Source organism: Podarcis filfolensis (assembly GCF_964270895.1).
Source record: "Podarcis filfolensis genome assembly, chromosome: 10".
Lineage (NCBI taxonomy): Eukaryota > Metazoa > Chordata > Lepidosauria > Squamata > Lacertidae > Podarcis > Podarcis filfolensis.
In genome coordinates this window covers 6390667-6405451 of record NC_139612.1, presented here as the reverse complement: position 1 = coordinate 6405451, position 14785 = coordinate 6390667, and the positions used below count along the sequence as shown (strand labels likewise).

Below are 14785 nucleotides of genomic sequence, written 5' to 3'. Positions count from 1 at the left end.
ACAGAGTTCTTCTTACTATGTGGTATCTACTTTGAGAGCTTGTGTAATATAGTGTATCTTTCTGGCATTCCATGCAGTTTTCTGCTTTCAATATTTCTATCCATACAGTAAAACCAGATTCCGCTGGATCCAAGAGAGCAGTTCACAAAAGAGTGTACCCCCTTTTGGCTTAGATGGGGTATACATATCAGAGCCTTGTTCCAACTATTGCAATGGGCACGGGGATTGTATCTCTGGAGTCTGCTTTTGTGACTTGGGTTATACAGGTAAGACATTGGTTTATATAGAATTGCTGTGGATATCAATACATAACATTCCGTTCGTTCATTTGACTGTGTTTATATTTGGGGAAGGAAGAGGGAACTAAACATTATATTTGGTAACTGTGGCAGTGTGTGGCGTCTGAAACCAATTTTTCATGCACACAGCAGCTATATCTATGTGCATGTTGCCATCTGGGAGAATCAGCATTGAGACTGACTGGTTGTTTGGCAAGGAGAGGGAACAGAAATCCAGCCTCCTGCTCTTGTTGCCAAACAGCTGATCAGCTCGCTAGCACAGTTTTTACAAGAGAACTACACACATGCAGGCTCCATAGCTGAATGAGTGATGGAATTGTGTGCCCAGTTCTAACTTCTATATACAAGTTTCCATCTCCAGCTAGGGCTATATTCACATATATTCAGCTTGCTGGACCGTAGCATCGTGTGGATCTTCTTACAAGCTTCTGTGAAAGATTATGTTTGCAATGCTTTGCTTTCCTTCTTTTCTTTTCCTAAAGAAAAAAGTACCCAGAAAAATGTTGGGCTTCTCTTCTGAGTCCTCAATAAAGGTTAAAAGATTCTTGAACAATAGCATCGCCTGCTCCTCCTTGCAACACACTTCAATGCCAGTGTTCATTTTGGATGTCTTCCACTTTGAGGGGGAGAATTGGTGTCAGAGAGAACCTTAAGGAGCAGGAGAGTGGGGTGTTTACAAAAATGACTAAATGTTATCACCCCTGAGCTTTCTGCAGAAGAAACTAATACATGTGATTCACGTAATGCTGCTTGCCAGTTTATTGACCTTTGCTACCCAGCACTATTTCAACAAAGAATCTCCCATATTTTTTTCTTCCCCATCTGAAGCTTCACATGGAACCTGTGTATCTAATGTACCTAACCACAGTGAGATGTTCGACAGGTTTGAGAGGAAGCTGAGCCCTCTCTGGTACAAGATAACTGGAGGGCAAGTTGGGAATGGTTGTGGAATACTCAGTGATGGAAAATCTCTTTACTTCAATGGACCTGGCAAAAGGGAAGCAAGAACTGTCCCTCTGGACACCACAAGCATCAGGTCAGTTGTATATTCTGCTTCTAAAACCTGTGGGCAATACTGACCTTACTTTGCCATTAATTTTGCAGAACAATGAACAAGTTTCAAATACTTCTCAAACAAACAAGGATTTTGAAGACCTGCTTTTTATGTAGAGTTACAATAATTTGAGGGATATAAAGTTACTTTGGCTCAAAAATAGCTTTTGTACTACATGGTGAAGCAATGGCATTTAGCTGACCTGTCAGCAGCAGGAGGGAGAGTTGGAAGGGCACGGTGACAGGGAGGTCAGCACTGTGCAAACGCACCAGCAGGATCACTATATGAACTCTACCCGTGCATTTGCATAGAACTGACCTCCCCACTGGCTTGTCCCTCCCTGAAAGCAATAGTGATCATGTGCCTGGAGGCTAGATAAAGACTGCTGCCACACCCTGCCATCTGCTACTGCAGTGGGTATATCATCAGAGCCAAAGTGAAATAACTTGTTAAAATTCAGAACAAAAACTCTGGCTATATTTAGAACAGACAGTTATATTTCATTCAATGTGCATTTTGAAGACCAAAGTGCTTTCTTTTCAAACATACAGCGAAATCACGCTCAGCTTGCTTAAGCCCAGTCTGTTTTAAATGCCAGTTCTGTCAGGACTATATTATATTGTGTGTGGATGATTCTCAGACTTTAGCAAGCCTCTTCATGTCCATGTGTGCTGCATTAGAACAGCCACCAAGAATACTTTGTTCTGTGCCCTTGTTTGCATCAGTGCACAAATGTCAATTGAGGAATCTCTTGACGGTGGTGCATAGAAAAGTTGGAAATAGGAGGAGACCAGAGTACAGATTCCAGAGTGTTGGTGCACTGTACTCCTCATGGTTCAATTGATCAACATTCTGCAATGACCACAGAAACAGAGAAGACAGTTTTATTTAGAAATAATGCTACATTTGCAACACACCCTATTGAAAAGCCAATTAATTTTGGTACAAAGGATGTCGTACCTGAACTGCTGTTGACTACCTGGCCAACTTCTGTCTCATCAACTTTTTGTGTCCATTCCCTGCCTTAAACCCTGCAGACCCAGGTCTTTCTATAAAGAATAATAAAAGCAAGCTACTAGTGACCTATTAATGACACCTCTCTATGACAATATGCAGGTGCCAAAATCCTATACAACTGTTAGTGGTACAATTTCACAGACCTCCATTCCAACATGAAATTTCCAGCATGATTAGGTTTCTGGGATACTGATGGTTGTATTAGTCTTCCTAAGCAGGCTATGCATTCTGTCCCACTCAATGCTGTGATGCTTCTTGCATAACACTAGTTCTGACTGCCAGTGACTGCCAGTCTACACTGACTGCCGGAGGCTCTCTGGGGTTTCAGACAGGGGACCATTCCAGCCCTATCTGAAGAAACTCTTTCCAGGTCTGTCCTCAGTCACCTCATTACCTTTCTTGAATGGCTGAGAATTTTGCCTGTAGCAATTCTGTCTTGTGGGCTGCCAATAGGCTGTCCAGACGAAATTTTATTCTATTCTTAATGGCTATCGCTTATGATTTTGTTCTCTGTCTGATCAGTCACTGCAGCCACATATGGGAGCTACCTGACAGCTGCAGAGGCTAGATAAGCATTGCAAAAGGGGTGGGTTTTTTGTTCCCCAGCAGATGACATCTGGCTTGTTAGCTGTAACCACCTAAGCTTTCATCTGTGCTGCAGATTCTGCAGCTAATGGCCACAGAAGAGTCTCTCCTATTTTTTTTTGCAGACTCAAATCACCACAGATAGACTAGTCTTGTCAAAAAGTATTTTTCTATTTCTAAATCTCTGTGTTCCTGAAGTTTTAAAAGACTTTATTTGAAAAAAGAAAATTAAGAAAGCAGTGCAATAAATCCTGAGAGGGCAGTTGAGGGGCTACAGAAGGGCAGTTGATGAGTCAGAAGATCTCACCTACAGTTGGATACCCTCTGGCTGAGGCAGCGCCAAGCTCCAACATCATCCCTCCGCCACGGCCAGGGCTCCAGTGGTGGTGGGGACTGGAAAGGGATATGCTGGGGTCCCAAGCCCTCTTATTTCTCCAACATATCCCCCCAAGTGGCTGAAAACCTGACCTAGCTCCATCCCTGGCCCCACATAGCTGTAAATGCCGCAGAAAGAACAATGGAACAAGTTGTTCCCCTCCATCTTCTTCCCTGGCTGATGCAAGAAGGTGGGCTTAGGCACTGGTTGATTCAGTGCAAAAGAACATATCTGTACCCCTCCACACGGACCTCCATTGGCTTGCTTTGTAAGCATATTTAAATCAAAATTTGTAGCTAGACATCATTTCACTCCATAAGGGCAATATGCAGACATTGTATTCATTGTTGGTAGTTAAGTTTTTACGAAGTGGTCAAAGTCTAATGGATAGTCCCTGAGGAAATTACTGTTAAAACAAAATATATAACATTTGATGCAATCTCAAAAGAAACTTTGCCCTTTGACACAGCTCACCACAATCTCCATGTTTATAACTACGTTTGTGTTAATTTCCATTTCTACTTGATTATAACAAAACAAATTAAAGTGATGATATAAGATGACTGAACAAAAAAAACCCCAGCAAAACAACCTGGTGTGATATTTTAATTAATATGAAATATTAATTAAAAGGTTGGCAGAGGTTTGCACAATTGTGAAAAACAGGAAAGTGGCACAAAACAGTCATTTAAAAATTAAGAGAACAAAGGGAAATGGGTTTCTTTGGTACCTGATCCCTTTTGCACCAGGCAGAATGGGAAACAGGTCGGCATAAGGACTGACCTCCCTGGAGAACACTGGCAAAAATCACTGTGTCCAAGAAAAGACCATCACCTGTTTTTGTATCCTTTGTATTACAGGCATCCCCCCACTTAGGCAGGGGTTACGCACCAGGCCCTCTCATGCATAACTGAAATCGCATAAAGTGGGGAGAACCCTCTAAGCACTCTTTAAATGCCCTCTCTGCTGCTCTTTTTCCAACCTGTACCAAAAATACTGTATCCAAAAATATCCACAGCTAGGATTGAAGCTCTGAGGCTGGCAGGAGGCTGGAGAATGCGGGGGGAAGTGGCTGCTGCTGTGCTACCTGGCACATCAGCTGTTAGGCGGGGAGGCTGAGCAGTGCGAACAAACCCCGCTGTGCCTCTGGTCTCTTTGGGGCTTCCCTCACTGATGTCCTCTTGGGGCTCAGGGGAGTGGATCTCCTTGCAAGCCACAAGGACTCTCTAGCTCTCTCCCACCATTTCTGGGTTTGGGCTGAATTTTATATTTATTTCCTGGTGCCATGTGTGAGTGGGTGCTATGCAATGTGCTCTAAGCACCTCTCTGGAGTAGACATTTAATGCAGACAAGTCCTATTAAGTTCAGTGGGTCTTCCTTATTCCCAGGTGTGTAAAGGATTGCAGCCTCACTATAGGATATGTTTGAAAACCATGCATTCATACAGTGGTACCTCGGGTTACATATGCTTCAGGTTACAGACTCTGCTAACCCAGAAATAGTGCTTCAGGTTAAGAACTTTGCTTCAGGATAAGAACAGAAATCTCCCGCGCGGCAGCAGCGGGAGGCCCCATTAGCTAAAGTAGTGCGTCAGGTTAAGAACAGTTTCAGGTTAAGTATGGACCTCCTGAACGAATTAAGTACTTAACCCGAGGTACCACTGTATTTTAGAAAAAGAGCTATGTTTTAGTACATAAACTTTTAAAGCCCAGCCCCCTCTCCTGCGCCAGCTGCTTCTCTCCCCCATCCCCCAACTCTGCCAATTTCCTAGCTACGTGAAGAGGCGAGACAGGGAATGGACTCCTGTCACTAAGTAATTCTAATACCAATAAAATGGAGTGGGGTAGAAGCCCCAGAGGAGTAAAGGGCATCAGACTGCTGTTTAGTGGCAACACCTAAAAGGTGTCCTTTCCCATAAAGCCTATGGCATCCCAGGCTAGTAGAAATTTGAAGCAATTTTAAATAGGAAGAGCTAAACAGAGGTCTATGCAAACTACGTTTTAAAGAGAAATCATGTGCTAGGAAAATGTGTCTGATAATACTATCCTCTAGGCCAGTGGTTCCCAATTAGCTAAGTGCTGCGGACCCCTGTTTTTCAAAAGCCAAGCCATGGGCCCCCCTACTTTTGAAAATATGATATCTCTATGGTAGTTTTTGTTATGTGAACGGTGCCACAGAACCCCCTGGGTGGGTTATGTGGATATTCTGGGGTCCGCAGATTACCTATTGGGAACCCCTGCTTGAGGCTTTAACTATGCTGTGTGTGTGATTTTTCATCCCCTAAAAGAAATGTTCAACATTTTTGTTAACAGACTAGTTCAGTTTTATGTACAAATTGGAAGCAAAACAATCGGCACAGGCTGCAACAAACCCAGAGCCAGAAATGAAGGTAAACTCGATTTTTATTTAGTTGTAAGTTTTCACATATTTAAAACTGTCTTGTTGATATTGTGTCTTAATTTTTGTGAAAGACATATGGAAACTGTAATGGCTTTAGGGGTTGCTTGTGCGTACGTTACCGCCGCTCTGGGCTAGGTTGGCTGGTTAAACCGTTTCTCGCTGGACAGCCATCCACTCCGTGGCTGTTCAGTCGCTGGCAGAATCTGTCAGTGGGCGTTTCTTAAACCTCTTCCAGCAAAGAAGCTCTTTGACGCCAAGTCGCCGCCTACTTTCCCTGCGCGGAAGTCTTCTGCGCAGGGTGGGTGTGGGCAGCGGAGGACCTGTGCTCTCCTCGCTGGTCTCCTGCAAAGAGTCCTGGAGCCCCCTCTCTGCTTCCCCCATTGGCCCCCCTCTATCCCTGGTGTTGCGCTGATTTTCTTCCCCAGCCGTAGACCTGCCTCTCTCCCTGCTTGGCCCCTCTCCAGCATCGCTGTGGAGCCTCGCCTCCTCCGCTAGTTCCGATGGCAGTTCCCTGACAGAAACCCATTATTTTGTCAATAATTTGACCCTAGCAAAATGCCCATCTGTTTGATTTTTTAGGGCAGATACACATTTCACACCTGAGTGTGATCCCTATCAATGAGGCTTGGCCACTAAGGGATACAGTCAATGAAACACTAGGGAAGGGGCTAATCCTACTCCCTGCCCATAGTAACCACTGCTGTCGAATCCTAATACTATCCTTTTTAATAGTTTCCATTCTGGCTTCTATGTCATGCAAGCTGATATGCCTCCTGATGTTGGTGCACATTGTGTACACTGCAATGAGGAAGCTTTGGGGCATGCACAAAGGCATCCATGCGATCTGGAATCTTGTGCAATTGAGATTCCAGATCATGTGAGTGCCATTGCACATACAGTTGTATGTGAAAGTCTTCCTTTCTGCGGATGCTTGTTTTTGGAATCTGGTCTAAGATGCACACACAGTGCATGTGTGGATCTTGCTTGCAGTACCAATCACCACACAGAAGCAGAGTAAGGTCCAAATATTTTACTGTTGTAGAAGGAATAGGTTCAGCAAAACAGTTCCGGACAAAGTTACACGAGTAACTCACAATTTATGTGCATTTGACTTTATGCGATTGGCAAAATAATTTAAAGCAAAAGGGGGCGGGCATTCTGGAAAAAAAGACTTTGGTAACCCCACCCGCCATTGAACCCAATGTGTTCTGTCAATACAATTTTTTGCTTTACACTTTGATCCCAGAACATAAGCCCCACATAAGCTGAGGGTCACACAGAAAAATAAGATCCAGCTTGTAGGCTTTTTCAGATACAAGCAACTCTCCACTTACACAGGGATTACATTCTGGACCCCTGTGCACATAAGCGAAATGAGAGTTAATTGCAGTACATGCAGCTGCCCGCCCAACAGCTGTTCAGCAGTGTAGGCTGGCAGCAGTGAGAACTCCTGTGTCTGTGTGCCATTTTGGAACCCTTGGAGTCTTTTTTCCTAGACTTTTGGCTCACAACATCCTCTTCAGGCTCTGGGGAGGATCTCCTCACAAGCCACATAGGAATTTCCATCTCTCTCCCACCATTTCAGGTTAGAATTGGTTTATTCATTTATATCCCTGCACCACACATAGACACGGTTGCGCCCAAGTGGGGAGATGCCTGAACAGATATATACAGATACAAAGTATTGCCGTTGCTCTAAGTAACTTCAAATAATCAAAGCACAACACTGAACAGCTACTGAACTGGCTGCCATGCATTAATCACAGATATAGTTGGAGAATTGGGCAACTGGCTGAGTTGACCTTGCACCTGTGATCAGCTCACCCATGGGGTGATTTCTGCTCATGAAGGAAATTAACCTCTTCCTACGTCCAGCTACTGCAACAGCTTAGGCTATATTTTGCTAGCGTTGGGCTGTGGCAAACCAGGGTGTATAATGGGGCAGATAGGCTTCTGGGCCTGACCCTGCGCATACATGGATCCAATGTATGAGAGCATTTTGACAAAGTAGGCATAAAGACGAATGTACATTTATTTCCTAGCTATACGAGTCCCAAACTCTATGGTCTTTCAATTAATGGAGTTACTCTTGATTCACCTCATAAAAACTGAAGTTGGGGGAAGTATTATTTATACTAACGTTTATATTTAATTTTTACGCTGCTCAGTTTTTGCTTTGGTTGAGCTCTTTCTCTTTTTGTGCCTGTGTAGTTGAAACAAATAATACTGAATTCTGAGCAGTAAAAACACACAGCACGGCCTCACGTGAAACAATCTGAGCACAAATACTGCTTTCGCCACAGAGAATTGTTATCTGTGTGGCAGCTTTCCTGCTGTTGGTCATACTCTGAGGCCAAATGAACTACATATGTAAGGAACAGCACAATAGCATAGTAAGAGCCTGCTGGATCAGGCCAATGGACCATCTGATTCAGCATCCTGTTCTCACAGTGTCCAACCAGATGCTTGTGGGAACCCAGCAAGCAGGATTTGAGGACATGAGAACTCTCCTCTCCTGTGGTTTCCAGCAGCTGGTATTCAGAAGCATGGCTGCCTTCTGTGGTTGCAGAGTCATCTTGGCTAGCAGACATTGATAGCCCTCTACTCCATTTGCATAGTCCATTTTCTCCTCACTTGCAAGAAAGTGGCCTTGACTATGTGAGACAAGACCATGATTTTGTGAGTTTCTTTGCCAGCTGCTGCCGTTGAGAAAGAAATTCACCTTATAGCCTCACAAAATGGCTAGGAAGTTGGGTGTTCACTGGGATGCCTGTTCTCATCGTAAAAGTAACATCTGGGTGAGTTTTTAGTTCCGTTGCAAAAAGCAGAGCAGTGTTCTGTAATATCCTCTACCAGAGCCTGTTGACATCCTATGATTTTACACTTTGAGGGCCACTGAATATTCCATATGAATATTGTAGAAATATAACATTAACTTTTCATGGTAAAGAGCTCCTGTCTTTAGGGAGAAATAGGTCAAACATATCAGCATCATACAGAATGAAAATTAGAATGTTTTAAAAGCCACAATTTATCTGTTGTCATGACAGAAAAAGTACTGCATTACTTGAAAAGTAATTCAAGCATTGATTCTTGGCTGCTGCTGGGTTATTAATTCTGCGTGGTTATTAATTCCCAAACCAAGTTATCACAACAGTACCCCTCTGTTTTTTTATGGGTTTTATGTATATGACCATACACTGATAAAAGACTAATTATGCATGAACTCAAAATTGCATGCATGGTAGATTACAAATTGCCTCTGTGTGATTTTGTGCTTAGTCCCAAAGGCTGGACTCCATTATGCTGCCAGCACCATGGAACCAATCCTTTAGAGACAAATGCAAAACTAACCCCATCTTCTCCTATAACTCTTAAACCATAATGCCCAAAAGCCCCGACTCCCTATGTGATTCTCAGCTCACAGACATCTCTCAGCCTCCGTGTAATGCTGCCACTTCAAATGTAAATCTCCCTAAATCCTTCCGCAGAGTACTCATATCTGTGAAGTATAGATGCCTCGCTGGTGAGATGCAGGTATTAATTTGTGTTTATGGATTTAAAATCAAATTAGCATTATCAATAATAAATTATTGACTAGAAAACTTGCAGTGGGTATTTGTTTTAAAGAGGAATGGCAGCAGGCTTCCCTTGTAGCATTACTATTATACCTGCTCCACTTCTGCAGCGATATGTCGGAGTGAGGGAATAAATCTTGCTGCTTTGTTGATGTGAAAACAGGGATAACGGGATAAATTTAGTTCAGTTCACAAAGAAAGGTGAACCTACCTAATTTGCACTGTCCTAAACAATATGCGAACCAAAACACAGCTGCCATTTGAAATTCACCATTCAAAATTCATCAAAACACGTTTTATAATATGTAGTTTAATTTAATTGATTTTTTAGTGGGGCAAGAGGAGTTCAGAAAAGTTCCAAGTTCTGTGAAACAGGTTAATAGGAGCCAAATCTTTGTTTATGTTGCAATAGATGAAAAGCTTTTAAGTGTGCTGATTTATCAGAAAGCAAATAGTTTGTCCAAGCTCATAAGTTTTCATTTTAAAAGAGAGAATTTTTTTCAAATCAAGCTTACCTTGAACTTGAACTTATGAAAGAGTTGCTTAAATTTTGTCTTCGGTGTCCACTGGTGAAGATTGGCCTATGCTCCTAGGTTTTCTGCAGGGTTTTGACTAAATTACTGTATTCCATCTTAATGTACAGGGCTTGTAGTTCAATATTCAAATGACAATGGAATAAGCTGGTATCTGCTGCGAGAACTGGACTTCATGTCTTTCTTAGAACCGCAGATTGTATCCATAGAATTGCCTCGTGAGGCCAAAACACCAGCCACCGCTTTCCGATGGTGGCAACCTCAACATGGTATGTGTTTAACACTATTATGAACCTTTACCATTCCAATTTAGTATGTAAGTTTTAAGACCTAGTAATGGCTAGGGAAGATACAATTTTGTTTAATGAACATTAACATGTCTGTTCAATAAACACTGGCAAAACAAACCCTTGGTGTGTTCAAATATTAGGGTACATATGTTTAAGGTCCATTGGTTTTGTTCATTGTTTACTAATTCAAGTATGTTTAATTGTACAGTGAACTAATTGTACCATGAATCTCCACATGTGCCCTGGATTCCCACATTTGATTATGAAATATCTTTTCCTACTGTCACCAAGCTTTCCACTCCTGTTTTGCCTTCTTGGCCATCTCAACTCAGACAGACCAAGTTCTTAGTTGGGATGAAGATTTTTCACTAGACCTACCGTATTTTTCGCTCTATAGGACACACTTTTTCCCTTCTAAAAAGTAAGGGGAAATGTGCGTGCGTCTTATGGAGCGAATGCAGGCTGCGCGGCTAAGCCCAAAGTCAGAACAGGGAGACGGAGCGCAGCGTAGTGCTCCATCTCGCTGTTCTAGCTTGGGGTTAGCTGCGCAAAGCCACCGCAGGGCAGCGGGGTGCCTTCACCCCGCTGCCCTGCGGAGGCTTCACAGGCTGTCCCCAAAGCCAGAACAGCAAGAGGCTATCCCAGAAGCCAGATCCCTCTTGCTGTTCTGGCTTCTGGGGTTCAGAATTTTTTTCTTCTTGTTTCCTCCCCCCAAAACTAGGTGCGTCTTATCGTCCAGTGCGTCCTATAGAGCGAAAAATACGGTATGTCATAGAATCGTGGAGTTGGAAGGACCTCCAAGAATCATCTGGTCCAACCACCTCATAAATTAGTTGCCCCCCCCCACATAAAGTGTGGGGAAATAATGACCAAATATTTCTATTTGTTTGTAGGGAAGCATTCAGCGCAGTGGGCTTTGGATGATGTCCTTGTAGGAATGAATGACAGCTCTCAGACTGGTTTTCAAGATAAATTTGATGGCTCTGTCGATTTACAAGCTAACTGGTACAGGGTCCAAGGGGGTCAAGTAGATATTGATTGCCTCTCTATGGATACAGCTCTCATATTCAGTGAAAATACAGGTAAGGCTCTCATTTAGTAAAATGCAAACACACTACAGCTTCTTTTTAAAAAATGAATTTTAAGTAAAATGGTTTTCTTCCTTGCACTCTTTTTAGGAAAATCTCGTTATGCTGAGACTTGGGATTTCCATGTGTCTGATTCCACCTTCATGCAGTTTGAGCTGAACATGGGCTGTAGTAAGCCATTCAGCAATTCCCATAGTATTTACTTCCAGTATTCCATAAACAATGGGAGAGACTGGCATTTGGTGACCGAAGAGTGCGTTCCTCCCAAGATAGGATGTCAGCATTACACTGAGAGCTCAATTTACACTTCTGAAAGGTTTCAGAACTGGAAGCGAGTTACCATCTCCCTCCCACCTGCAACGATGTAAGAATTACAATCTTATTCAGGCTTCCTCCACCCCTTTACTGTTTTGCTGTGAAAGAAAGTGTAGAATTTAGCTCAATTTTTTCACGTAACCGTAACAGAAACTGTGAATGATTGATTCCTAAGGATGCTTTTAACCACAAACCCTATTTTAATGCACAGGACTGTTTACAGAGAGGGCCACCCTAGAGCAAAGGACATTTTTCTCCATGCTTCAAGGTTAAAGTAACTATTCTTTGGCCAAATCAAATGGTCACATCTCACATCTTCCTCAGAGCCAAGCAAGTCATTATCCCATGACTAAAAGGGGAGAACTAGATGAGACGATAAACATAATTGTGGTGTTCCTCTTGCTTTAAAAGTTAAAAGGTTAGGTTGCCAGAATATGGGGCACCTCATATAAGCACAATTTGGGATAGTTAACTATTGGTTTGGATTTTATTTTTTAAGGGTGTTAAAAAGATATGCGCATGATTTGATAGAAATAAGTGTGGTCCTGGCATAGGCAACCCTTTCAGACTTAAGGGACACATTCCCCTGGTGGGGAGGGAGTGCCCAGGGGCACATAATTGTGGCAGCAGGTGGGACCACAGGAAAAAGTAAGTGGCACAAAAGCAAAAGTCAGTGGGACACCTCCCCCCTGCACACCGTCATTTATGGATTCGTTCTCCCTCTCTGCTGGTTTGGAGGGCCACAATGCGTTTATTAGAAGAAATTAGAACTAAGATGCTGATAAATTTTCACGAGGAGCTTTTTGTATAGCTGATTGCTGCAAGTTGTGGAGAACCATATTTAAGATTGGAAAATGAGAAACTTGGAAAACTGAAATTGACAGATTCCGCCCCCCCCCCCCATTTCCTCTTTCTCCAATAGCAGCGGGACTGCTCTTAATTTTTATTTTTGTTTGCGATTCCCAGATCTCCCAGAACGCGCTTCAGATGGATTCAACATAATTATGTTCCTGGTGGGGATATGTGGGCTATTGACAATGTCATCCTGGCCACTGGATGTCCTTGGATGTGCTCAGGCCACGGGATCTGCGATGTTGGCCGCTGTGTGTAAGGAGACAAATGTTTCATGCCCTTTTGCTTCTTGGTGATGTAAAGATTATGTCTCATTAGTCAGTGGATATTGTTCCCAACCACCCCCCACAATTTGTTTTCAGGTGTGACAGAGGTTTTGGAGGCCCTTACTGTGTCCCGGCTGCTCCCCTCCCTTCTGTTCTGAAAGATGACTTCAATGGCAACCTTCACCCTGACCTTTGGCCTGAGGTCTACGGAGCTGAGAGAGGGAACCTGAATGGCGACACCATCAAATCTGGAACAACTCTCATCTTTAAAGGGGTTAGAAGTTATTCTTGTTCAAAATGTTTTGGTTGTTTTTCCAACGCCTGCTTGAAACTGTTTAGCAAGATTAAATTATAGAAATCCTTGATCTGTCCTCCTGAAAAAGAAAAGAAAAATAACTTCTTCATGTCTTTTGTTACAGGAAGGGCTGAGAATGCTTGCTTCAAGAGATTTAGATTGTACTAATACAATGTACATCCAGTTTTCATTCAAATTCTTAGCCAAAGGTAAGGTAATGATTTATTACTGTAAATATTATAATCCGTACTAACTTGAAAAACTGTGGGTAATTCATAGACTATTGTCATTCTTGCGGGCAGAACCAAAGAGGCACTGATGATCAAAATAACACAGGTCGGTTTTCCACTAGCATATTTTGCTACAGGATGGTTGACCAAGTAATGACTACAACTCCATATTCTAGGAGCCCCGCCCCACCCCCCCGGCAAAGAAACCTGCAGCCATAAGTGACAGTGAAAAAGTGTCATTCTAAGACAGCATAGGGAAATTCAACCCTCCAGATGTTTTGGGACTACAACTCCCATCATCCCTAGCTAACAGGACCAGTGGTCAGGGATGATGGGAACTGTAGTCTCAAAACTTCTGGAGGGCCGAGTTTGCCTATGCCTGTTCTAAGAGATTGGGAGTCACATTTTTGGCCAGTACTGCATGTTGCCCTTCTCCGTCCTCTCTTGATCTTTGACCCTCCCTTAAAGAGCCCTGGATTAGTAGCTTATATTGTTTTACTGTGGGTGTTTGTTTGTTTGTTTGTTTGTTTGTTTGTTTGTTTTGCAAATTGGCAAGACTAGGGTTTCTTTGTAAATCTACTTGAACCGTGTTTTAATCTGAAACCTCATTCATAGCTCCGTAACCATAGTATGCTGCCCAACAGCTCATTCTCGCAGTGATTTTTACATAGTTGTTATGATTTCCTCCCTCTTGTTCTAGGTACCCCAGAGAGGTCTCATTCTGTCCTGCTTCAGTATTCCATCAATGGGGGCGTCACTTGGCACCTGATAGATGAGTTTTATTTTACTCAAACAACAGACGTTCTCTTCATTAACATCCCGCTTCCATATGCAGCACGAACCAATGCTACACGGTTCAGGCTCTGGCAGCCTTATAACAGTGGTAATGAGAAATAATACAAAATCGTATATAATTGTGTGTGTTTTTTACTTAATTTCAAATGGTGTGATTATACGGGGCTTCTGCTCTGTTATATTCATTTATATACTGCCTGGAATCCTGCAGCATGTTATAAAATTAAACTTCGACATCTGTATTTTGAAAGCTTCCCTGGGAACTGTTTTAAGGGTGGAGTAAAAAATCCCTATAATGAATAAATAAATGAGCAAAACATTCCTATCTTGTACATATGAAAGACAATCCAGGAAGTGGACAAATATGTGTGGGTGAGACACAGAGCTGGAGGCAACAAGGAGCAGGAAACCCATGGGTTTCCTGTTGGCTAACCCAAAGCTGATTATAGGGATCCAGGGTCATCAGTAACCAATCACAGTCCTCAGTGAAGGGGTTGCTTAGGAGACCTCATCAGAGACTGGCTAGCAAAGAGGTGTTACTAGTTATGAATTTGATGTGCCTGAGCTAATGTACCCAACAGAGAGAGATAAGTTAAAGATTTCTCCTCAGGCCAGGCTACAATTACCCATACGTACCACGTTTGTTACTAGGAAAACTATGTCGCATGGTAACATCTTAATACATTTTTTGAAAAAACAGGTTAAGCATAGTGATGATTTGGGATAGGGGAACAAAATCAATTCAGTTCACATTTAAAAGCAAACCTTTTCAAAATAACATGAAAACCAAAACACAGATATACTTTGACATT

At 42.7% G+C, this 14785-nt stretch overlaps 1 protein-coding gene across 4 annotated transcripts in view; it reads left to right on the top strand.

The window, feature by feature from the left end:
• The window catches only part of RELN (reelin), a 291904-nt gene that overhangs the window by 218228 nt on the left and 58891 nt on the right, over nucleotides 1-14785 (top strand). For all 4 annotated transcript variants that reach the window (XM_083574837.1, XM_083574836.1, XM_083574839.1 and 1 more), the window contains 10 exons: nucleotides 109-266; nucleotides 1128-1335; nucleotides 5644-5720; nucleotides 9953-10111; nucleotides 11026-11214; nucleotides 11311-11584; nucleotides 12502-12642; nucleotides 12750-12927; nucleotides 13073-13157; nucleotides 13879-14061. In XM_083574837.1, coding sequence (XP_083430963.1) covers nucleotides 109-266; nucleotides 1128-1335; nucleotides 5644-5720; nucleotides 9953-10111; nucleotides 11026-11214; nucleotides 11311-11584; nucleotides 12502-12642; nucleotides 12750-12927; nucleotides 13073-13157; nucleotides 13879-14061 — 1652 coding nt within the window. The remainder of the gene's footprint in view (nucleotides 1-108; nucleotides 267-1127; nucleotides 1336-5643; nucleotides 5721-9952; nucleotides 10112-11025; nucleotides 11215-11310; nucleotides 11585-12501; nucleotides 12643-12749; nucleotides 12928-13072; nucleotides 13158-13878; nucleotides 14062-14785) is intronic.